At 42.4% G+C, this 26,238-nt stretch overlaps 2 protein-coding genes across 3 annotated transcripts in view; one reads left to right on the forward strand and one right to left on the reverse strand.

Moving 5' to 3' along the window:
* Positions 1-11,627, reverse strand: part of TET1 (tet methylcytosine dioxygenase 1) — a 131,460-nt gene extending 119,833 nt beyond the window's left edge. Inside the window, exon 1 of the mRNA XM_081953962.1 lies at positions 11,355-11,627. The gene's annotated coding sequence lies outside the window, so the exon portion shown is untranslated. The remainder of the gene's footprint in view (positions 1-11,354) is intronic.
* Positions 11,206-26,238, forward strand: part of SLC25A16 (solute carrier family 25 member 16) — a 30,418-nt gene continuing 15,385 nt past the window's right edge. Inside the window, exons 1-5 of one of the 2 annotated variants that reach the window (XM_081953967.1) lie at positions 11,206-11,299; positions 20,989-21,081; positions 21,957-22,090; positions 23,273-23,336; positions 25,713-25,834. In XM_081953967.1, coding sequence (XP_081810093.1) covers positions 22,028-22,090; positions 23,273-23,336; positions 25,713-25,834 — 249 coding nt within the window. In that variant the 5' untranslated portion in view covers positions 11,206-11,299; positions 20,989-21,081; positions 21,957-22,027. Of the gene's footprint in view, positions 11,300-18,129; positions 18,441-20,988; positions 21,082-21,956; positions 22,091-23,272; positions 23,337-25,712; positions 25,835-26,238 lie in introns of those variants that run through there. The other variant, XM_081953966.1, reaches the window with a different exon arrangement.

Here is a 26,238-nt window from a genome sequence, read left to right on the forward strand (position 1 = left end):
TAGATTTCAAAATGTGGTGGAGGCAGATGATGAAAACATAAGGGACATTATGACAAGTATCTTGGCTGAATACATCCAGAGAGAGAAACAACAGATGGGGTGGGAAATAGATTTGGTTTATAGAGTGAACTCAGCTTATGCTAGAACACATAATGTACCCAGGGAGGTACACACTAAATTCCTTAGAAAAAGTACAAGAGATGAAATTCTGAGTGCACAAAGGGGGCAAGAACTGAAATACCAGGACAGGCAAATAACCATTCTGAAACAGATTCCCAAGAAAGTGAGGGAAAAAAGAAAAAGCTATTCGCAGCTAGCGAAGAGACTATACCAGAAGGGGGTGTGGTTCAGATGGCTGATGCCTGAAGGTATGCTAGTATTCTGGGAGGACACAAGAGTTAGAATCAACACACCCATAGAGGCACAGGCCTTTATGGAAAAAAACAAACCAGATGATCCTACACCAGATACACAGGACACGGGAGGGGCCGAAGCTCTGCCAGCGGGGGGAGATGGGGCGACACCAAGAAAGCTCAGATCACAAAAATGAATAAGATATCTGCTTGACATAAGTTGACCGAAATTACTAATTGAACCTATATGCTGACTATATGTTACTATTTTTATAATGACTTTAATGTAAATGTAAACTTTGAGTATGGAGGGAGGGGGCACCTACCGCACACTGCAACCGCCAAAATTTGTACCTTTCCATTACCTTTTACCTTGTAAAATTTTAAAAAAAACAATAAAACTTTGTTTAAAAAAAAAAAGAATCAGCTGTCCAATCAACTGAAACCCTGCAGCGCCAAAGCACGCCCCAAGAAGCGTGGAAAACCAAACACATTAATCGCGAGGACGCAGAGCCCGAGACGTCTGAAGAAGAAGATGACAGCTGCCACATGCGCAATAGCCGTGCCTAGCCGGCACGCAAATTTAAGCAGCATATCCTGCCTTGTGCAAGCTGCGGAGGAGACCATTCTAGACCGGCTTGCCATTTCCGCGGCGCAACCTGCAAGCTCTGTGAGTGGAAGGGGCACATAGCCAAGGTGTACCAGAGCATATTCCCTGCCACTGCCTGGCAGCCTAGAGACGCACCAAACCGCCAACCAAGGCCCAACCAAGGGGCCTGGACGAAGCCACCATGGCGCTCAGAGGGCGACAACAGAATCACCCATCACACATCGATCGGACAAGTCCGTACCAGGCGGCCAAAAAAGCTGAAGGTCACGGTCCTCATCAAGGACTCTCCATGTGAGATGGAGATCGACACCGGGTCATTGCTGACCATCATACCATGGTCTACCCTGAAACAGGCGATCCCTAGCCTCAAGAAACAGCACCTTCGCACCCCTGACATCCGCCTGTGCAATTACCAGGGAAACCGTGTCCCCATTGTGGGTCAAGGCACCTTCCAGGTGACATTGAAGCAATTTAGTGGAAAACTCCCAATGACAGTGGTCAGTGGCAACCTGCACAGCCTCCTGGGGCTAGATTGGTTCCAAGCCCTGGGCCTAGAGGTGACCGGAATCAAAGCCTTGAAGGACGATGGCACTGAAGCCATCTTTAAGGAGTTGGAGGACGTCTTCGGCACCAGTCTGGGTAAGTATGCGGGGACCCCAATTTCATTTAATTTGGACCACAATATAGCCCCAATAAGGCTAAAACCCAGGAGAGTGCCTTTTGCTCTCCGACCCAAAATTGACAGGGAAATTGACAAGCTCGTAGGCCAGGAAATCCTAGAGCTGGTCGATCATGCACGCTGGGAGACCCCTATAGTGACACCTGTCAAATCTGACTGGTCAGTCCGCATCTGCACAGACTACAAATGCACAATAAAGCGCTACAACAAAGCGCCTACCCTGTACCCATTGTACATCTCCTCCATTGATTAGGCCCCGGAAAATTTTTCGCGAAATTGGACATGACACAGGCATACCAACAATTGCCTATAGATGGCGCTACAGTGGAGGCCCAAACCATTGTGACGCACAGGGGTGCATTCAAATATCACCGCCTGCAATTCGGCGTTAGTATCGCCCCTGGACTGTTCCAAAGCATCATGGAACGTCTTTTGCAGGGGTTTCCAGGAGTCGTCTCCTATTTCAACGACATCTTGGTCTCGACTGCAAATGAGGCGCAACTTTTAAAACGAGTACAAACAGTTTTGGCTAGAATTTAGAGAAAAAGGCCTCCGTCTTAAAAAAGAAAAATGCCAAATAAATGTGCAAAGGGATGAATTCCTAGGGTACCTGATCGACGGCTCTGGGATTCACCCGACATCACAAAAAATTAAAGCTATTCAGGACGCCCCCACACCTCGCAATCAAACCGAGCTGCAGGCGTTCTTAGGGCTCCTTAACTTTTACAGCGTCTTTCTAAAACAGAAGGCCACCGTTGCTGAGCCCCTACACTGTCTCCTGGCTAAAACCGCGAAGTGGACCTGGGGAAAAGCCGAGGCCGCCACATTTGCCGCGGTAAAATGACTCCTGTCGGCAGATTTCTTCCTCGTCCAGTACAGCCAGACCCTGCAGTTGGTACTGACCTGCGATGCTTCACTGCTTGCCGTCGGCGCTGTCCTCAGCCACCGCATGCCCAACGGCACGGAAGCCCCCATAGCATTTTACTCCAGGACCCTATCCGCCGCAGAGCAGAACTACAGCCAGTTAGACTGTGAGGCTTTGGCTGCTGTGGCCGGAATAAAAAGATTTCACGAGTACCTCTATGGGCGGGACTTCGAACTAATCACAGACCACAAACCATTGTTGGGTTTACTGGCTGGGGACCAATCTACTCCAGTATCTTTATCTCCCCACATGACCAGATGGACTATTTTCCTGGCTGCCTACTCCTACCGCCTTATCCAATGACCGGGCTCCACTTTGAGGCACGCTGATGCTCTCAGCTGCTGCCCGTTGCCAGAACTTCTTGCTGACCCTACCCCCGAGACGCAAGTCCTCCTCATTGACTGCATGGAGACTGGGCCTGTCTCGTCCTCTGACATTGCCCATCATTCTGCAAAGGACTCTACCATCAAGCAAATTTTGAACTGGGTATGGAGGGGGTGGCCCAAGGGGCCTGTTGGGGCTGATTTTAAAATGTATTTTGCTAAACACAACAAATTATCGGTGGTAAATGGCTGTCTACTGTGGGGGAACCGGATTGTTGTTCCACCCAAACTGTGCATTGCAGTATTAAAGGCGTGGCATGTAGGGCATCCTGGAATTGTCAGGATGAAGTCCTTGGCTAGGAGTTATGTGTGGTGGCCTAACATGGACAGGGAGATCGAAGAATGGGTGGCTACCTGCACACCGTGCCAGGAGTCCAGACCAGCTCCCTCAGAGGCGCCCGCTAAGGAAACCACCCCAACGAGGCTGTCGAAGTGATGTCCCGGTGTTTGGAAGCCGTCGGGGTCTGGATGGGGGACAACAGACTCAAAATCAACCCCTCCAAGACTGAGTGGCTGTGGCTACCGGCACCTCAGTTCAGCCAGCTGACTCCATCGCTGGCCATAGGGGACGAGCAATTGCCCCCTGTGGAACGGGCGCGCAATTTGGGCGTCCTCCTAGATGCCCGGCTGTCAATGGATGACCATGTGGCAGCCGTGGCAAGGGGGGCATTCCACCAGGTTCGCCTGGTGCGCCAATTGCACCCCCTACTGGACCGGGATGCCCTACGCACAGTCACTCATGCGCTGGTGACGTCTCGCCTAGACTACTGTAATGCTCTCTACACGGGGCTTCCCTTGGGACGCGCCCGGAGACTGCAGCTAGTCCAGAACGCGGCCGCGCGGGTTGTCATGGGAAGTCCTAGATATTCCCACGTAACACCACTCCTGCGCGAGCTGCACTGTGGTTTTCCGGGTGCGTTTCAAGGTCCTGATTACTATCATTAAAGCGCTCCATGGCACAGGACCTAGTTACTTGCGGGATCGCATCCTCCCACATACATCCCTGCGGCCAATCCGCTCTCACAGGGAGGGCCTTCTCCAGGTGCCGACCACTAGGCAATGCCAGCGGGCGGCGCCAAGGAATAGGGCCTTCTCTGTGATGGGCCCAACCCTCTGGAACAACCTCCCCCCCGACATTAGAACCACCACGGACTTCCGCTCCTTCCGACAAAAATTGAAGACTCACCTGTTTCGATTAGCTGGGCTGGCATAATTATAATTATAACTGTTACAACTTCTACCTCCTGGAAGTATACTCTCACTGGTTATTTTAAGGGTAGTATTTTAAATTTAATTGATTTTAGGGCTTTTAGAGCCATATGTTATTCTTCTATATAGTTCTTTTAATCTTTTAATTTTTTAACCTCCTCCATGTGTATATGTACATTTATATTTATATTTATATTTATATTGTACTTTTTACCTGTTATGTGTTGTGTGGACTGTACACCGCCCCGAGTCCCTCTTTGGGAGAGGGGGCGGTTTAGAAATGCGAAGAATAAATAAATAAATAATAAATAAATAAATAAATAAATAAATAAATAAATAAATAAATAAAGGAGTGGGAACGACTTCAAGCACCATGGTCTAGGGTGCATATTGACTTTGCTGGCCCAGTTCACGGCCAGACATTCTTAGTAGTCCTGATGACCTCCACAACGGCAGAAGTGTCATGAAGGTGCTACGGAGACTTTTCTCCATGCACGGCCTGCCAACATCTTAGTCTCTGACAATGGGCCCCAATTCACGGCCATGCAATTTGAGACCTTCCTAGCAGCTCAGGGAATCAGGCATGCCCTGGTCGCGCCATTCTATCCGGCTTCCAATGGTCAGGTGGAGAGAATGGTGAGATCTGCAAAAGGGGCCCTCTCTAGGATGGGCCCGGGTGATTGGCAAACACGGGTTGATTACTATTTACTAATTCAGCACATCAAACCCAGTGCCACTACTGGGAGAAGCCCTTCCAAGCTTCTCATGGGTCGCCGGCTAAGGTCCCACTTAGACCGGCTACACCCCAATTATTCTGCTTCACTGCCCCCAGACTCAACAAGCAAAATTCGGACATTTAGCGTAGGGGATTCGGTATACACCCACAACTATGCCGGGGGAACTCTGTGGATTCCTGCCACAGTGATAGTCATCACCGGCCCTCGCTCTTACCTCCTAGAGCTTGAGGACGGTAGGAATTGGAGAAGGCATATTGACCAACTCCGTGGCCGCCTCTTCAACTCCACTCTTAGACAACCAGAGGTAACTCCTGCACAAGTTAGCCAAAGCCCTACCCAAACGGATCAAACGCTCACTCCTTCTACTGTCAGCTCAAGCCCGAGGGTACCGGGAAACTTATCTGGTTTTGTTGCAGGCCCACAACGAGCTCCGAGCACGGCTCCAGAAGCTCCAGCCACAGCCTGTGGAAGGTTCCAGGAGTTTCCACCAAGCTGAGCTGCAGAGCAAACAGGTCCATCCGACCTGTCCAAAGAAACCCCTCCTACTGAACTGCACAGGTCAGGCAGAGCTACCTAAAAGCTCGCCTACCTGCGTGACTACGTTACCAATAGGATTGTTCCATCTAATAGGGGAGGGGTGTTAGATATCCATACTAGCTACAATGGTTTCCACCAAGGTCCTCTGTTCCAGCGGGAACAGAGGTTTAATCCTATTGGTCGAAGGGTCTGACAGTTCCCTATAAAAGGGCTGCTGTTAGACTCAACCTTCGCTGGGATTGTTCTTACTTTTTGTGTTATAATAAAGAGCTGTTGTTACCTATAAGCCTCTGTGTGCCTATTCATTACCCAATCTAACAGTTACACTTTGTCAACCCTTGAATGAGACCAAAAGAAAACTCACACACACATACGTGTGTGTGTATGTATATACAATTTTTGAATAATAATTAACATTTCTGAGGTCTGTTTAAACCTCATTGCCTTACCCTTTCCCCACAACTTTAATTGCTATGCCCATCTACCCACTTTGAGGGTAATGCTTAAGATTGTTGAATGTTTTTGCATTTTTATTTTTAGCAAAAAAAATTAAAAACCTGAAAAGCAAACCCAGTAGGTTGATTGTGGGGGTGCTGCACATGTCCAGACCAGCTCCCTCAGAGGCGCCCGCTAAGGAAACCACCCCAACGAGGCTGTCGAAGTGATGTCCCGGTGTTTGGAAGCCGTCGGGGTCTGGATGGGGGACAACAGACTCAAACTCAACCCCTCCAAGACCGAGTGGCTGTGGGTACCGGCACCTCGGTTCAGCCAGCTGACTCCATCGCTGGCCATAGGGGGCGAACAACTGTCCCCTGTGGAGCGGGCGCGCAATTTGGGCGTCCTCCTCGATGCCCGGCTGTCAATGGAGGACCATGTGGCAGCCGTGGCAAGGGGGGCGTTCCACCAGGTCCGCCTGGTGCGCCAATTGCGCCCCCTACTGGACCGGAGTGCCCTGCGCACGGTCACTCATGCGCTGGTGACGTCTCGCCTGGACTACTGCAATGCCCTCTACATGGGGCTTCCCTTGGGACGCATCCGGAGACTGCAGCTAGTTCAGAATGCAGCCGCGCGGGTTATTATGGGAAGTACACGTTACTCCCACGTAACACCTCTCCTGCGCGAGCTGCACTGGCTACCTGTGGCCTTTCGGGTGCGTTTCAAGGTATTGATCACCATCTTTAAAGCGCTCCATGGCATAGGAACTAGCTATCTGCAGGATCGCATCCTACCACACACGTCCCTGCGACCTATCCGCTCACACAGGGAGGGGCTCCTCCTGGTGCCGTCTGCTAGGCAATGCCAGCGGGCGACGCCTAGGAGTAGATCCTTCTCTGTGATGGGCCCAACCCTCTGGAATGACCTCCCCCCAGACATTCGAACTACCACCGACCTCCGTTCCTTCCGGCAAAAGTTAAAGACTCACCTATTTCAATTAGCTGCCCTGGCACTTTCTTAGTTTTACCTCCCGGGGATTTATTCTATTTTAATTGGGTTTGGGGTTTTAATTGTGATGTTTTTAGGATTAGAATATATTTATTTCTTAGTACAGCCTATCTCCCCCTCCAAATGTATCTTAAATGTATTTTATTATTATGACCGATTTTATTGTATTGACTGTACACCGCCCCGAGTCCCTTTCTGGGAGAGGGGCGGTCTAAAAATCTAAAAATCTAATCTAATCTAATCTAATCTAATGATCCTCTCTACTTTGGTACAGGTCCAGTCAGGAATTAGGCTTTTGCATAAAGATATGTTCACACAGACAATGGTTAAAGATACGTGGATAAGCGGCTTTCTCAAGCACAGACATTCTCTGTATGGAAGAAGTATGCATGGAGAATTCATTCTCACAAGGGCTCACCCAAGAGTAGCCCTCAAACCTATGGCTATAGTGACAGCATTGGTGGGATTCAAACATTTTTACTACTGGTTCTATGGGCATGGCTTGGTAGGCGTGGCATGGCTTGCTTAGCATGGCTTGGTGGGATACTGTAAAATCTCCATTCCTTCCTCACTCCAGGGAAGGATACTGCAAAATCCCCATTCTTTCCCCATTCCAGGGGAAGGCATTCCCTCCCCACTCCAGGGGAAGAATACTGCAAAATCCCCTTCCTTCCCCACTCCAGGGGAAGGCATTCCCTCCCCACTCCAGGGGAAGGATACTGCAAAATCCCCATTCCTTCCCCACTCCAGGGGAAGGATACTGCAAAATCCCCATTCCTTCCCCACTCCAGGAGAAGGCATTCCCTCCCCACTCCAGGGGAAGGATACTGCAAAATCCCCATTCCTTCTCCACTCCAGGGGAAGGATACTGTAAAATCCCCATTCCTTCACCACTCCAGGGGAAGGATACTGCAAAATCCCCATTCCTTCCCCACTCCAGGAGAAGGCATTCCCTCCCCACTCCAGGGGAAGGATACTGCAAAATCCCCATTCCTTTCCCACTCCAGGGGAAGGATACTGTAAAATCCCCATTCCTTCCCCACTCCAGGGGAAGGATACTGCAACATCCCCATTCCTTGCCCACTCCAGGGGAAGGATACTGTAAAATCCCCATTCCTTCCCCACTCCAGGGGAATGATACTGTAAAATCCCCATTCCCTCCCCACTCTAGGGGAAGGATACTGCAAAATCCCCATTCCTTCTCCACTCCAGGGGAAGGATACTATAAAATCCCCATTCCTTCCCCATTCCTTCTCCACTCCAGGGGAAGGATACTGCAAAATCCCCATTCCTTCCCCACTCCAGGAGAAGGCATTCCCTCCCCACTCCAGGGGAAGGATACTGCAAAATCCCCATTCCTTCCCCATTCCAGGGGAAGGATACTGTAAAGTCTCCATTCTCTCCCCACTCCAGGGAAAGGATACTGTAAAATCCCCATTCTCTCCCCACTCCAGGAAAAGGATACCCCATTCCTTCCTCGCTCCAGGGGAAGGCATTCCCTCCCCACTCCAGGGGAAGGTTACTGCAAAATCCCCATTCCCTCCTGATCAGCTGGGACTCGAGAGGCAGAGAATAGATGAGGGCAGGGCCAGTCAGAGGTGGTATTTACCGGTTCTCCGAACTACTCAAAATTTCCACTACTGGTTCTCCAGAACTGGTCAGAACCTGCTAAATACCACCTCTGGGTGACAGAACTCATTAAGTCTCTGTCATTCTGGGCCTGAGTTTTAAAAAAGTTGTATAAGAAGGATATAATTCTGGGTAAACCCTACTTGGTTTGTCGGAAGTTACCATCCATCCCTCTCCTAGAAAAATAAAATATTTTAGGACATATTAAAAAGGCAGAATATTTCCTCTAAAATGGAGGCAGAAACTCACGCCCCCCCCCCTTTGTTAATGGGTCATTAAGGCTTGGGTCAGTCTATTCTACATAACAAAGATCTACCACCTTCAGGCAGAGCCATAATAGGAATCTCAAAGCCCTCTCATTACATCATCATCATCCAGCAAGGCTCAACCAAACTTGGAACTCAGGACATCCTACAAGAGTTGCCCCTGCATGGCCCCATGGGAGTCTGACAACCAATCAGTATACAAGCCACTTCTTGACATCCTTGGGATCTGCTTCCAACTTATGCAGACTGCCCAACAACTTCAGGCGTGCTTTAGAACCCATGTGACAGCAATTCACTACTTATACATTTATGCCCAACTTTGTTCTGTGCAAGTTTAAAGAAGGATTGTTGCTTCTTTCATGAATGAGTTGATTCCCTCCAGCAGAGCTATCATTTTTAGGTTCCCGTAGAAGCCTGATAAAACTTAGGTTGCTTCTGCTTTTTGCAGACAGTTGGGTTTGTACAATTGCTAGAACGCCAATTGATCAACTGTAAGGTGACTAACCGTCCTCCTTTAGGGAGGACAGTCCTTCTTTTGTAAGTTCTGTCCTCCCTTGAAAAGTGTCCTCCTACATGTCCTCCTTTTTGATATTTGAAGGCTAATCTGTTGCGCGTTATGTGACGTATTTTATTAAACAGTTTTTAATGGTGTTTTTTTTTTTTACTTCATCGCAAGTATATTGAACAGATATTGAATCTTGTGTTGAATTTTTATCTAAAGCAATGCTAGACATTAAAATAGACGACAATTGTCTCTTTGAAGAAATTAGAAGACTGAATGTATATTTAAATTCTGAAAAATTAATACAATGGGAAAATCAACATGTTGAAATTGATAAAAGATGGGTGGATATTTTCAGCCATTTCAAAAATGAACATATTCCATGTGAACATATATTTATACTTGTTCAATTTACGTTGTGCTGCCCTGGAACTAATGCAGCAGTTGAAAGAGTTTTTTTTAAATTGCCAATGATTTTTCGACAAGTGAGAAATCGAGATTGAATGTTGATACTCTAGCTGCAGCACTTGCCGTAAAATTCAATATGAAGGATATTTCTTGTTCAGATATTTCCAATATATTGTTAGAAGATGATACATTGACAAAAAATATTAATTCAATGGAAAAGTACTCATTTAAATAATAATTAACAGGCATGTAAGCATAATTACAATATAAAATGTTGCTAATGTTTTTATTATGCATATATCATATTTTAGTGTATTATTGTTGCAATGAATAAAATATTTCTTTTATTTACGATATATTTTTTCCAATTTATTTGTCCTCCTTTTCATTGTAAAAAAGTTGGTCACCTTATCAACTGATACTTTCATGGCATTACCGCTCAAATTCAGATATCTCACAGCAGTTTACTTTCATAAAAAACATGAAAACAAAGCGGGCAAAACCTCAACATAGTTCCCATAAAGCCAACATAGAAATAACATTTAAAAACAACAGTCATAGCGCACATTTAGCTGTGCTAATCCAACACTGGGGCAATACAGGTACTCCTTTATTTTGACAACTTTTTGAAACTTGATACTGATCTGACAAGGGGCAGACGGTTTTGTAAGGGTTAAAATAGATGACCTTTATGTCCCACGTATGTGCAAATTCTTGCATAGTGTGACTTGCAAAGGTCATCAAGAAGCTCACTTGAAGTACCATGTGTGCACATAAAGATTTTATCTTGGCAATAGTTTCAAGCAGAGTCTGATATTTCTGGGCATTTGGAATACCACAAGTAGAAGCAAACATTATCTTATCTCAAAGATATCTCCAATCAGTTTCATCCAAGGTAATCCAAGATTCTCAAAAGGAAGTCTAGATTTTAGGTTATTTAGAGGCTATATGTATATGTTGCTATGCTGAAACAGCTGCTACAACGTGCTATAGTTAAATATCCAGTAGCCCAAGAAGGGGGGGGGGAACCACCAATCATCTGCAAACACACATATAGCAGTCATTATGTAGGACACTTAGGCACAAGACTAGCAGAGCACCTGGTAGTAGTCAGGAGATATAAATGCAAATCCCATAATCTCAGAACACAAGGACAGACTCAACCAGTTAAAATAGGAAACTGTGAGGAACCTAGACTAAGCCAAATTTAAAAAATGGAGGGGGGGAGTGAATTCCTAGAAGCTTCACCATCATACAAATTAGCCACCAATAATCACATATAAATAAACTACATTTAGGCACCATACAAGAGACCAAAAAAAAGCTAAGAAGGAAACAAAAAAGCAGAACATATCTTCTCCAAACCATGTAAACAGGGATTAACACTAGACAAACAATCAAGCAGAAAACAATAGCCCAATCAAGGAACTACCAAGGAAAAAAACTACATTACAAACACTGAGAGACCAAGCTACTATATAAAAACAGGGAACAAACTTTACACCATTAGCAATGATGATATTACATAGTTGGATAGTAAAACATCTACCGGCAAGCAACCAAGCTAAGAAAACACAAAGGACTGCACCTGAGCTATATTCTCTTCTATTGGAAAAAGGTATTATGAATTTCTTGATCATATAAAGCTGATACTTCACAGATATAACACGTACCTTTGGCTGCTGAATCCCTTGAAATATCAGGTGGAGAAACTGCAACCTTTTCTTCCTCATACCTAAACATCCAAATCAGGTTCTTCCATGGCTGTTTTGTGCAATGAGTTGAAACACACTTTCCAATTTAAAGCATGACCATTTTCACCTAGAAATGCCTCCTGCTGCCAATTTAATAATTTTGTTATCTGCTGAGGAAGAACATTAGGTTGCATTAACAGCACTGGTATTCCAGACACTGCTGTAGTTTGTATCAGTGTTTCTCAACCCTGACAACATAAAGTATGCTGGGGAATTCTGAGAGTTGAAGTACACACACTTTAAAGTGACCACAGTTGAGAAATACTGGTACGTCATGGATTGTTCCTGTTTACTTGCATATTGATATTCTGAATATATAAAACCCACATATAGCATATTAATTTCTTTTTATCTGCTGAGAGTTGCTTTGTTCCACATATTTTTGCCAACTGTTATGTGTAAGGCAGGGCCTTTATAATACATACCACGCAACACTGGGCAATTTTCTTACTTCTGAGTTTTTCTAAAACATTTATATATGACCTTACTACCTGTCACTCCTCTTTGAAACTTACTAGCTATTGACTTAGCCAGAACATCAGTGGGTTTCTATAGCTCATAGACTGTAGATAAGGGGTCAGCTCTAAAGATGAACTAGCTTACAAAGCATACACCTTCCAGACAACTCTTCCTGGATGACTGGGAATCTTAATCGATTTACAAAGGATGGATTTTGCTCCTGGAGGCCCTCAAAATTCGCATGAGGGTTCCTTCTGGCCTGGCTGTTTCTACAGCTTTATTCAGGATGAAGTCCTGCTGCCCCTGCACGTATCCAAATTTACATATTAATAAGAGTCTTTTTAATTACATTACCTACGAATCAACAGTCCACGGCAACTCCATGATTGCCAGTGAAAAATCATAGATCTCTTAAGAGTAATGTTCTGCAAAGGTGTAAAAATATGCATTGTACTTTTCTACTGTTATTTGCAGTTGTGGATCTGCCTTTTCTATAAACTAAAAGGGGCTGTAAATTGTGTCTAGCACAGGGTCAAAAGGAAACATACACTGAAGATGTTTTATTTATTTATTTTCCTGCTCAGAGCTACCAGCAATCAAATACAACTGAAATGCCTTTATATTAACAGTTTATCTTAACTTACATTAACAGTTTCCTATTGTTGCCAGCATCGGACAATTGGAAATGAGTTTAAGGTTTGCTCAACTCTGATTCTATGGAGTATCAGCAGCATCCTGGCCTCTAGCTTAGATTCAAGGTCTGCAACTGAGTCTCAAATTCTTATCTTCGTAGGAAGAAAACACAACACGGGGAACAGCCAGTACAGATGAAACAGCAATCAGTAGCAATCTGATCACAAAGTGATAGACTCCACATACACACAGTGTGATAGATCCTGCCCCACTTGCAGGAGACGGGCTGACAGTTGCAGGAGAGGGGCAACCAGGGGTGTTTTGCTGGCTACATGGGGCAGTGTTACTGCTCCACCACTGCCTCAGACTTCTGACACTGCTGGGCGTCTCAGTGTAGCAAGTGGGGGAAAAGGGCTGGGAGGTTGTGAGTTTGAGTCCTGTCTTAGGATAGGGGAGTGGGGGAGTCTTGGCCAGCCCCTCCCTCTAAGCCCTGCCCACCTTGCAGGGTTGTTGTTGCAGGGGAAAATGGAAGGACAATGGAGGAGGGTTAGGGATGCTGGGCACCTTGAGTTGCTATAAAGTAATAAGGGTAAAAGATTTAAAAAGACTGGATAGCCATTTGTCTGAAATAGTGTAGGCCAGTGATGGCTAACTTTGTTGTTGGGTGCCAAAAATGCAAGCGCGCACGATAACATGTCCATGTGCCAGCACCCATAATGCAAAATGCACCACCACATGTACATGCGAGCACAATCCCACCACCACCACACTGTTCGCCTCCAAGCTGAGCTTGCTATTTCCTCCGGGGGGGGGCACATTTTCACCCTTCCCAGGCTTCAGGAAAGATTCTGGAGCCTGGGGAGGGCGAAAACACCCCCACCCTTAGGCCCTCTGGAAGCTGGAAACAGATCGTTTCCAAACTTCTGGTAGGCTCATTGGGCCCATTTTTTGCCCTCCCCAGGCTTTCCTGAAGCCTGGGGAGGGCGAAAACATCGTTCCCCGGCCCTCCAGAAAGCCAAAAATCGGCTGGCCAGCACACACATGGTGCTAGAGCTGACGGCTCGCGTGCTGGCAGATATGGCTTTGCGTGCCACCTGTGGCACGCGTGCCATAGATTTCCCAACCCTAGAGTCTCCTGTCAGAGCAGGAGGTTGGATTAGATGAACTCCAAGGTCCATTCCAACTCTATTGTTCTACTATTCATTCTATTCTAACAGGCAACTGCTGACTAATGAGGACAGGATCCCTTTATGCCACACCCACTTACAGAAGCTTCCTGGCATCACCTCATCTAGTACAATTGTGCTTTGACAGCAAGTATCAGATCCTTCACCAGTCCATCAGGCTTCTGCTGGGAGAAATCTGGCATGATAGCTCAGCTTCTGCCACATCAGGCTCAGGCTGTTTTTGCTATGAAGGAGGAAGGAAATGTTGGAAGAAACGTCCTTCTGGGTTCAGTTCCAAGTGGGGAAAAAGACACTGGAAACATGGAGGCTGCTTGGAAAGATGGTTTAATGGTAGACAGGACCACATGGCTTGAGGCCCTTGTGAAAAAGGTGATCACATGCTTCCAGATGTTGAGTGAAGATGAAAAGAGGCAGAGATGATGAACGTTGTTGGCTTTATACTCTGTTCACGCCCACCTGTGTTTCCTGTTCCTGTGTAGGAAATTTATTCTGATTGGTTGTCAGACTCCCATGGGGCATGCAGGGGCAACTCTCTAGGCTGTGTTTTGAGTCCCAGTTTGGTTGAGTACCCAGATGCCATGTGGTGAATTTCTGTAGGCTAATCCTATCTTTGTTATGCAGAGTAAAGTAGCTCAGGTCTCTAATGGTCCATAGAGAAAGATGGGGCTATTAAAAGTGAGTCTGTTTCCTGCCTTAAAACATGTTTCTCCATTTCTTATACAGGGAAATATAATATTCTGCATTTTCAATATTAGGATATTTCATTCTTCTAAGAGAGGGGTGAGCGCTAACTTCCTACAGAAGGAAGGAAGGCTCTTTGACACATATATATCAACTCATCTTTACAACATATTTGATGTCATTATTCAAGAGCCCTCTCCCAATCTTTCAAAAACCCTCTTGTATTCATTGAGCACTTGATTCACCCTTCTTGGTCTACGTATCTTCCAGCCCATCTTGTTCCAGCTGTCAAAAGATTTTACAGAGTTTGTTATTAGCCACTATAGCTGACAATGGAAATGCGAAGAGAGCCAAGAAAATGAAGATGTGAGAAGCAACAAAAATGAGTTAAGATGCTCCTTCTAAAAAGCAAGCCCTTCGTCTCTATTTGGAATGTGAGGAAGAGATAGCTCAAACCATCCTAAAAACCCATAAGCAAAATAATTATACAGAGACACAAAGAAAGATAAATAGGAATTATTCTGAAACTAATGAGTATCTCCTAAGGCTACAGAGACATAAATGGTAGTATTGAGGGATTTTCATTTCACTGGAAACAATCAAGAAGCTAATATATTTACTTAATGGAGCATTAGACAACCTGTGTCTCATTGGATCATTTCCTAAACAGACTAACAAAATGACCGAGGGTGGGGGGAAAAGCAGTGAGAGCAGGAACAACTTTCAATTTCCCAAGAGCCTCCGCAATAAGTTTCCTTATGGGAATCCAGTAGGGAGAATCCGAAACCTTCCTTCTTCCTTCCCAGAAGGCAGGGTTTTCCCCCTTAACATCTTCTTATATGCATAGTTCATTTTACATCATATTTTCCATTTTCAGCCATGTTATTTTCTTTCCATATTTTCAATTTCTTCTTAACAATATCATTCTTTGCCCCTCCAATTCAATCAAATTTAACATTTAATTTACATCTATTATTCTATTTTAGTATAGATAACATATATCCTCAAATTTAATTTTGTATAATCAACATTTCATTTAGTTAATTATCCACAATTAATAACATTAATCTATTTCCCTCACATCATATTAACTATATACCATTGACAATGTTCACATATTTCATTTTATTCTACTTGTGAATCCTTTTCCTCCTTTCCTGGAATTATTCCTACTAATGGGTCAACGGAGGTGTTTTCAGCTGTTGTTGGTTTTGTCAAAGGATGAATGTAGCCTTGAGGACATTCTGCCCCAGTTGTAGAAGTTGTGATGTCACAATAAAAGGGGTGGGGCTTGTAAGAGGACTACTTGAGGCTGTTTTCAGTATGAAATGGGGGACTCTGCTCTACTAATGCTGATTAAAATGGTGGGTCCTTGTCCACTCATGAATGCTCTTGAAGCCCACTCAGCAGAACCAGGTAACCCATCCTTCCCATACCAGTTAGATTTGGAATAACTGCCCTCCCCAAAGAGCCAAGCAAACCCTGAATCAACCTGATTGTCAGAGCATCTTGAAGACCTGGATGATAAGCATTCGTTAAAATTGGGTTTTGCCTAAATGATGAATAGTTTCCTTTCCCGAGCACAAGTGTTTTATTCCTGTTTTAACTGTTAGACTGTCTTTAGCTCTGGTGAACCGCCTGGAGTTGGATCCGAGTAGGCAGCTGTAGACAGTGAAATCATCCATCCATCCTGACCCTCCAATTGGGGCAGCCTCCATCTGGGCTCAAGAGCTGAAAGGTCCAGCAGTCTGAAAACAACAATATACTAACAACAGAGTTGGAAGGGACCTTGGAGGTCTTCTAGTCCAATACCCTGCCCAACCAGGAAACCCTATCCCATTTCAGACAGATGGTTGTCCAATCCCTTCTTAAAAACTTCCAGGGATGGAGCTTTTACAACTTCTGGAGGCAAGTTGTTCCACTGATTCATTGTTCTCACTATCAGGAAATTTCTCCTTATTTCTAGATTGCTTCTTTCTCCTTCTGAACTTCCATCTGTAGCTTCTTGTCCTGCCTTCAGGTCTTTTGAAGAATAGGTTGTTCCCTTCATCTTCAAATATTGGAAAACTCCTCTCATGTCACCCCTCGTCCTTTTTTTTCATCAAACTAGACATACCCAGTTCCTGCAACCATTCTTCATGTTTTAGCTTCCAGTCCCCTAGTCATCTTTGTTGCTCTTCTCTGCACTCTTTCCAGAGTCTCCACATCTTTTTTTAACAACATGGCAACCAAAACTGGATGCAGTCTCCCACGTGTGGCCTTACCAAGGCCTTGTAAAGTGGCATTCACACTTCACACATCTTGAGTCCATTATTTATTGTGCCTGTGTAACTTAAACGTGGTTTGCAAAAGCTGTACGATAGCTCTGATTGCCATAGCTCTACCGACCCCTTGTAGATGATGTTTGGATGGGAGACCACAAAAGTCCCAGCTTAAACTGAGAAGTTGAACAATTCTTAGAAGGAAGTCAGCAACCAACCCCTTCTGTAATAGCGCTGAAAAAGCGTGCCATGATTGCTAACTTGAGTTTGACTTTTAAACTACAGTAGTGGCCTACATTGTGGAAACTTTTTGGGAAAAGTGTATTTTCTAAAATTACCTAATAACACCACTTTTTTGGAGTAATACCATAAAATTATATATCAATGGAAAGATAACTTAATCAAGAATGTAATACAATAACTTTTTTGAAGGATTTGCTATTAGAATAGCAGTTATAAAGAAGAAAAGCGAAACAAGATATACAAAAATTATCACCGTCAGTTAATGCTTAGTTGGGTAACCTTTAGCATGAATTACGGGCTTACAACGTCTTCCCATGGAGTGAACCAAAATTTTTAGTTCTGCAGCTGTTATAACGTAAAACCAAGATGAAATGATTGCTGCTATTAACTGGGTTTTATTGCTGGCTCGCTTCTGACTAACAAGTTTTTTTAGTCAGCTCTATAGATTTTCAATTGGGTTAAGGTCTGGGTTATTCCAGCAGTGGAATACTATTATCTTGAAACCCCTGTAGGAAGTTAGCACCCAACCCTCTGCTAGAGGAATGAAATATCCTGGGAAATATTGAAAAGGCAGAATATTATATTTCCCTGGATCAGAAATAGAGAAACATGTTTTAAGGCAGGAAATGGACTCACTCTTAATAGCCCCCATCTTTGTCAATAGGACATACAATAAACTCCAGGGTGATGGGATTAAGGCATGGTAGTATTAGCCCTTTACCCATCTCACCACAGAGCACCTGGGAAGAAGCAAACTTGGGCCTCAAAACACAGCTTAGAGAGTTGCCCCTGCATGGCCCCATGGGAATCTGACAATTAATCAGAATACAAGATCAAGATCAAAGGCCAGAGAGGGCATAAAACCAGGGACTTTCAGCATCTCTGCCTGTTTTCATCTTCACCCAACATCTGGAAGCATGTGATCATTCTTTTCTGTTCAGGAGCTCAAGCCATGTGATCCTGTCCACCATTAAAACCATCTTTCCAAGCAGCCTCATGTTTCCAGTGTCTTTTTCCCCACTTGGAACTGAACCCAGAAGGACATTTCTTCCAACATCCCCCCCCCCCCAAATGGAGTTATTAGCTGTCAAACCTCAAAAATACACTTTTCCCAAAAGGTTGCCACAATTTGGGCCAAGGGTGTAGCATTGGATCCACCCACCCGCCTTCCAGTAGCCACGGTCGAGAAACGCCGATTTGTAGGTTGGCTGCAGAACCAGCAAACCCATGACGTCATCAGCGGGCGCCACGGGCCGAGGAAGCTCGGCGGCGGCGGTGGCTCCACCTCCCGGATTCGCTGGGCGGAGAAGCCCGGCCCGCCCGGCCTCATGTGCTGTTGGAGGCGCTAGCATGGGCTGAAGGTGCGCTGTTGCTGCTGCCGCCGCCGCCACCACCACCTCCTACCATTGGTATTCGGAAAGACCAGCCAACTATCGGCTTCATGGCCACGGAAGCCACCGCCGCCGCGGGACCCGGCGCTCGGTTGCCCTCGTCGCCCACCCAGCGAGATTTCTACTGGCTGCGCTCCTTGCTGGCAGGAGGTAAGTCCGGAGGGGAAGCCGGCGGTGGGAGCCAGGTGCGGCTCGCAGGGCGCTTCCTCTTCGCGGCCACGAGCTGTCTTGGCCCTTGAAGTCTCCCGGCTCAGAAATGGCTTCAGACTCTTAAACCTTTAAAAAAATTTTTTTTTTTAAATTAAAAAATCCCCCGTGGCTAAATTTCAGGGCCGCTGCTGGGACTGGCTTTGCTTATTTTTTAGGAAGTGCTCCGTGGGGCTGCTCTCTAGAATCTGCCCTTTCTCTCCCCGTTGTCTGAAATGGGGTTTGGAATCGTTATCTTTTATATAAAAGCCTGCATTGAGCTACCAGTCCCCGTCTGACTTTTTCCTCGACCGAAAAATGGGGGAGAAAAATGTAAACGGGCGAAAAGTTGCAGGGAAAGAATAACACCGAAGAATAAAAGCTGTATTGCCTCGTTTCAGATCGTTCCATGGGCAATGAAGTAGGATGTCCATTCTCCGGGTTTAGCAATAGCTAACAACATATCAATATGATTGGTACTGGGGATTATTACAGCTGAAAAGCAAAGATGATGAATTTTTACCTAGGTTTTTTTTTTGTCCCGTCAAATCAGTGTTGGCTGCCTGGCTAAGTCTGCAGTTTTGTTGGCAAGGTGATTCAGAAGTGGCTTGCCATTAGGGCCTTCCTTGGGCAGAGAGAGAGAGAGAGAGACCCAAGGTCACCCAGCTGGGTTGGTCCTCAAAGTGGGACTAGAATTCAGTTTTTCAGCCCTACTGCCTAGAAACATAAAATTGGCTCTCACGTAATTTTGTGCTGAGTTTGAGGGGGTAACCTGTAATGGGTAAAAAGACAGACATTGGTTTTTTTTGTGGGGGGGGGGAGGGATACAGCCCTGAGATTTAGCCAGAAATAATTCTATATCGCAAGAAAGAAAATTTTGTTGCTGTGTTATATGGTTGTTTGAAACACAGGAGTTCCATAAAATCTTGCTTTCTCATATTACTTTATATATTTATAACTTATTATTTTTCATATATGACTCAAGCTGGCGAACATACTCCTGCCTTCTATTTTCCTGCAATGATAACCCTGTCTGGTAGTCCTGACCAACAGAGAAAATCTGGCCAATTGACACCCAGCTGTCTTTCATACCTAATGGAGGCCTAGAACTTACAGTTCCCTGGTTTTTCGGCAGCACCTTAGCCACTATACTGAATTGGTTCTTATATGTCCACAATATTTTATTTTGTTTTTTTTCGAAGGGATGCACAGGCAGTTCCAAAATGGTATTACAAAAATAAGGGCAGACATGAAATCCTAGAAAACATTCCAGCTCCTGTAATTGCTTCCTGTCTAGATCAGCAAAAATACAGATGATACATCTTTGTACGTTTTTTTTTTTTTTCAAAAGAAAATGAGTAAGACATGGACTCCTGAGTACTGTAATTCAGGGAGGGCTGTCAGGTCATAAGAGTTCATGAATTATAGCATTTTATGGCTTTAGGCAACTGATTCTCAAGGTTTTCTACACAGCTGACAGATTCAGCTAATAGCTGTTTTAGTATTTACTATGTTTAGCAATGCTGTGTGGCTGTCTTCCCAAAGAACTGTAATAACACTCCTATTAGGCAGGCTACTTGTGTACTTGCTTTACAAATTCAAGATAGTAAATTGAGAATTTTTTTTTTACTATAAAGCTAGTAAAGGCTATAGGATTGTTAAAGGTCCCCCCTCCTCCTTTGCTTCTTCACTTCTAACAGCTTTGTTAGCAAAACCTCGCTATGATTTTTTAAATATCACTACAGGTTTGCTTTCTATAGATTAAATAAATTGTTAAAAACAGAAGTGAAAGATGACTGATTTACTAGATTGAAGTGAAATTTGAATTAGGAATTTCCTGAATGAAACTCTTAAATGTTAAATACAAGATGTTAGATGTTAAATTCTCATATTTTCTGGTAGTCATAATTTATTAAATTTGTATGCTGCTCAACTCTTAATAACTCTAATATTTCTTTAGAAAACTTCCCCAAAGGTGCTTTTCAAAAGGCAATTGGACTTCCTTGCTTTTTTCCCTGTAAATGTTTCACTTCTTATCCAAGAAGCTTTATCAGTTCTGGCCAGAACCATGGTCTGGATCAGTGTTTCTCAAACTTGGCGACTTTAAGTCCTGTGGACTTCAACTCCCAGAATTCCCCAGCCAGCTATGCTGGCTGGGGGATTCTGGGAGTTGAAGTCCACAGGACTTAAAGTTGCCAAGTTTGAGAAACACTGGTCTGGATGAATGAGAATCTCCATAGACATCTTTAGAAAACGATTGTCTATGAAAGATCCTTTTAGATTTTAGATACACTAAATGCGTTTTTAACAATTTCATACTTTTCTCAGTGTACCTTCTATTTCATCAGAAATTGAGAAATAACAGTATTTTTTTAGCAGAGATTATAACTGTTGACTGGGAAAGTAATCGTTACCTGTTGCAGGATGAACCTTGAAAAGATAAAAGTTTAAAAATAACTCTTGCTAAATTCCTGGCAATTAGTAAATGGTACTATTTTTGCTTGTTGGAAAGGTGTTGCTGGATGTTGTGCCAAGTCAACCATTGCACCATTAGATCGAGTAAAGATTTTGTTGCAAGCTCACAATCATCATTATAAACATCTAGGTAAGAAAATTCAAATTATAGGATCTAATATTGCTTATAATGTGTCATTTTTATAATTGGTAAAGAAAATAGATCTCTTCAATTTATTTGTGTAATTGCAATAATTAAATATATCAATTGGTCCCTTCAAGTCAGAGTGTTGACTGCCTAGTTATTAATGTGTTCAGACCTTTAACATTTTAAAGCTAAATTCTAAATTGAAAGCTATATTGGAACAAAAATTATGATTAAGTTATTTCTCTGGTTTTTGAATAAGTACAAATGTTTTTTTAAATATTGTTGTTGGAACTTTGAATACATAATAGATTTGAAATAATCAAAAATAGTGAAAACACAAACACATAAAATAGAAACAACAATAGTGTTCAGTCTTTTAATGCTTTGGCTCTGTTTTAGTTCAATTATGATTTATGGGTGTACTTTTAATCTTTTATATCCATTTTTCTACCTGTACTTTATTATACAGCTGTTATTGTTCACAATAGCTCAGGAATAACAGTAAATATAAACCACTAAAACCACAACAGATATTTATTCTAAAATTAAGATTAAGCCAAAATGTTCCAAAAATATGGATGTGAGAGGTTTATTTTGCCCTTGCTCTTCTACTTTTTTAATTAGATTATCTGCCTTTTCAAAATTTTGATGAAACTACTTGTGAATGTCAAGTTCGTCTTTAATTAAAAATAACAATACATGAAGGGGTTTAGTGCAAACTTATTGATTAAAGAGGAAATATTTCAGTAGCCCCTATAGAAATTACCTTTCTTTTCAAGTTATATGTCAGGATTTTGTAGACTATTTCTTATAAGCGAGCAATTTAAAATGCTGAGGTGAAAATGGTAACATGTTAGTCTGCTCTGTAACGCTGACAGGTGTGATTTCTACACTTTGCGCCGTACCGAAGAAAGAAGGCTTCTTAGGATACTATAAAGGAAATGGAGCAATGATGATTCGAATCTTTCCATACGGTGCAATTCAGTTTACGGCATTTGGTCAGTATAAAAAGGTAAATAACCTGTGATTTTGCTGCTTCATCTATGTGGTATGAAGTGGTTTCAAACTTTAAAATTGACAAAAGGATTCTATCATTATAACCTTTTTTTGACAGAATTAAGCAGCCAGATTCTTTATGTACAGGGAAAGGAAAATGCCACTGCTTTTGATGCTAAAAAACCTCTATTATTAATCTAAATGCTTGTAAATACATATTTTTGTATTTTATTTATTTATTTATTTTGTCAAGCATAAGATAACAGATAAAAGTATAAACAAAAAAAGGATACGAATTCAAAAGGGACATTAGGACAGGGACGGTAGGCACATTGGTGCGCTTATGCACTCCCCTTATTTGTAGGTTCTGTGCAGTTTACCAAGAGTTCTACCTTGCTGAACTCTATTAAAACAAAGGAAGAATAGCGGAGGAATGATTAGAGGTTTATTCAGATAGGAACATCTTCCACAGAAAACGATGTCCTCAGCCAGTGGGCCAACTCTGTTTCATTAATTCTGTGGAAGGATAGTTCAGAATTCTTGTTTTCAGCTGACATCCTAGCCCAGCATCACAACTTTTAGTGTGGAGGGACAGAATATGAATCCTTTCCATGGTACCTTTGTTTTCAAGAAGAAAACCCAAGATCAAGCTCCTTTACTGTCTTGAAAAAAGTCACAATTTCTTGACTTGTATTTATATATCAAAAGAGAACAATCTTTTGGGGTTGAAAAAAAAAATCACAGAATTTTAATTGGCATTATTCCAAAAATCAGCAGGAGGTGCAGCAACAAACAATTAGATTTTGTTTCATTTGCTTTTAACTATGCTTTGACATTAAATGAAGTCAGTATGGTTTATTTCCAGCCATGTATTTGTGTCATGCATTTAATAGCCACTCATATTGAAACTTACAATTTCACAATAATTTCCAGGTGTTTCTAAGACTAAGTCATAATATGGTTGGTTTGTTATTGATCTGTTAGTGTGTAATCATGATTTATTACCTAACCTTGCATATATAGGACCTTCACCCCCTCTTCAGCAAAATTATGCCTTAGAGCAGCTAACACAAAGATGGTTGGGTGTAGTGTGATTACTGTATTTTAAAAATTGTTATGGCATATGGTGAGGAGTAATGAATTTTATTTTTGGTATGCTAAGAATTTTTTCCACACTTCAAATGTAATCATTTTGTAGGTGATAAAGAACAGGCTTGGCATTTCTAGTCATATTCATCGGTTAATGGCTGGATCCTTAGCAGGTATTCCTCTTCTTTTTCTTCATTCTCTTTTTCTCTCAGTGTATATGTATCCTTTTCTATAATTTCTACAATTGTGGGTGTTTTTTAAAAATTAATTAAAACCCAGCCTTAAAGTTTGTTTTAATCAGATAAAAAGTAAAAAAAACCAAAAGGTCTCCGGAAACATCCAAAATATAGGTAAAGGAGCCATTGTAAAAGGTTTTGAAAACCAATACTAGGGTTTGAGAGTTTCTGGTTTCTTTCCATTTTCTACAGCTAGAAGGGGGACAGGTATTTTTCAAGTTATGACTAATTCATTGGCCTTTCAAACTTAGGACACTACTGAATGAGTGGAACTCAAAATTCTGGCTGTGGTAATGTGATTGCAATTAACCACCTGTGCTTAGGATGACTGTAGTGTCCCTTGGTCACCCGAACACCAAATCTTCCCTGTCAGGTTCCCACATGCAAATTCATTGGGAAGCTGATAAGGGGCGGTTTCATGTCACTCCTGCAAGTTGTTCCTACTGCTTTTCTTTCGAGGAGCTTTTCTTTGCAGCCCAAAATCCAGGAATCTAATACTCTGTAGTACCTCTCAACTACCCACACTCCATAGGGACTGTGCCCCACTGTACCCCTCTCCCCTTCAGCTCTCTGTAGCGCCCGCCCGGGACACCAACAGTCTCCCCTGCACTCCTTGCCTGGGACATCCACCTGTTCTTGCTTAACAACCCTCATGGTCCTGTGGTTATGATTGTAGATCAGACAGTTCAGATTGCCATGGATAAGCAATGTGATCACTTGATGTTGCGCCGTATGACTGCATTGCTTAGCAGTGGGAATTCTGGTCCCAATTGTCATAACTCAAGGACTAGCTATAGTTTTATAAAAAATGTTTTCATTAGTGGCTACTTGTACACCTTTGGAAGCTCAAAGAACAAAACGGAACTGAGTTAAGATGTTCATGTTCTAATCAGAGATAGATTGCATCTACTGAAGCAGATTTCACCTATGATTACTGTAGCTACTGAAGTGATTAAACTAGATTCCTGGTTTGATTGTTTAAAAATATAGTGCTCACAATGCATGCCTGTATCTCATTGCCATATTGTTAATGTGTTGTATTAAAAAATACTTCTTTTATTCCTAGCTTGTCTATCAAGTGAATTATTCAGTACACAAATTCTTGTATTAAAAATTGAGAAATATCTACACTATTCATAGATATTGGTGTGAACATTCTCCAGATGAACCATTTACGTTGTGATTATACTTCCATATTTTGGATGGAAATTGTTGACCACAGTAACTTTTTTACAGCATGTGAAAATCTATCACAAATGAATAGTTTTATAAAAAGTTACAGTGCTCATGCTTATTGAAGTGTGTGGACTGGATTGGAAAAGAAATAAGAAAAAAAGCAAAAGGGAGTAAGAAATGGAAACTATTGCAAAAGAAATTTTAATTGCCAATACAGCAGGGATTGACCTAATAAAATGATGACAAAATATATCTAGAACAAATGGTAAATATCATGTCACATAGTAAATATGTGGGATGTCTCCATATTTGTAAGTACAGTGTAAGACCCAATGAGCACCAAGTATTGTATGGAGAATGAAAAAAACATTGAAATATCTTTTTACCTTCTGCAATGAATTTGATTTGTGGTGCTAGTGTAATTTTGCACTTTAAAGGAGTTGAGAAATGTTGGAAATTAGCTTTCTACAGTAAGTGCTTGCAAGACCAAACATAGGTAATAGAAGGCACTGAGTTTAAGAATTATCTGAGGAAAATGCCTTGAAAAGTCTATTGTCATGCGGCTGTTGGGTTTGGCAAAGGTAAAACTTTATGGTGTGAACTTTCAACTTTGAATTTCCTGTGCCTTGTGTAATTCAAATCTGAGTAGTAACACTTCATTGGTAGATAATTGTCTTTCAGTTTCCTTTAAGAAAATAAAAAGGTTGAAGCAAAGGGGGGAAATCTTAATTTCAATTATTTAAAACATGTTCTTCCTTATCCCCCTCTAAAGGCATTTTAAGAAGAATTTAAGCTTTCCAAATGCAAAAGAGAAAAAAGTACTGAACACTATCCCCCCCCCTTCCTTATGCTAGCTTTTTAAAAAAAGTATGCTTAAGAAAGAAAACTTTTAAAATTACCATCCTTTTGTAGGTAAACTGATTTGAGCAACATGGAGCGTAATTTTCTGAGCAATCTAAATCACTTAATCTTTCAAGGTTCTGCATACTATAGCCATGTGCTCTGTCCTTTTAATTTTAATGTATTATTTCCATCATTCTTATGTTTACAATAAATAGAAATAAAAATCAAAATTTTAAAGCCTTTTTAGACTTGGATGTATGCTGATTTTTTAAAATTATTATTAATTTTTGGAAGGTATAACAGCAGTGATCTTTACGTACCCCCTTGATATGGTGAGAGCACGGCTAGCATTCCAAGTCAAAGGAGATCATACGTACAGGGGAATTATTCATGCATTCAAGACCATTTACACCAAGGTAATTGTCTTTGCTTTTCTTCAGCGTTATGGTTTTACAAATACCTGTTAATGTTCTGTGATAGTCCTCAGCAGAAAATTGAAAACTGAGCAAGAAGAATGAATCTGCAAGCTCAGTGTATGTTTATAAGGCTAGCAAATAAGAACAACAAAGCTGCTGCTCTGTTTAATGTTTCTCCTATCCTAATTGGTGGTTTATGAGCATGATGATGAAATGTGTACATTTTTTAATGAAAGAAAAACAGTGACTGACTATACTAAATCAAAGGAGTTCTTAAAAATACCTATGATCTTAAATTTCATTTGATTTTATTTATTTGTTAAGCATGTATAAGATAAAAGATATAAGTATAAACATGATTATGAATACAGGAAATGGATACAAATAAGTTGGGACGTTAGGAC

Source organism: Natrix helvetica (assembly GCF_964273705.1).
Source record: "Natrix helvetica genome assembly, chromosome: 5".
Classification (NCBI taxonomy): domain Eukaryota; kingdom Metazoa; phylum Chordata; class Lepidosauria; order Squamata; family Natricidae; genus Natrix; species Natrix helvetica.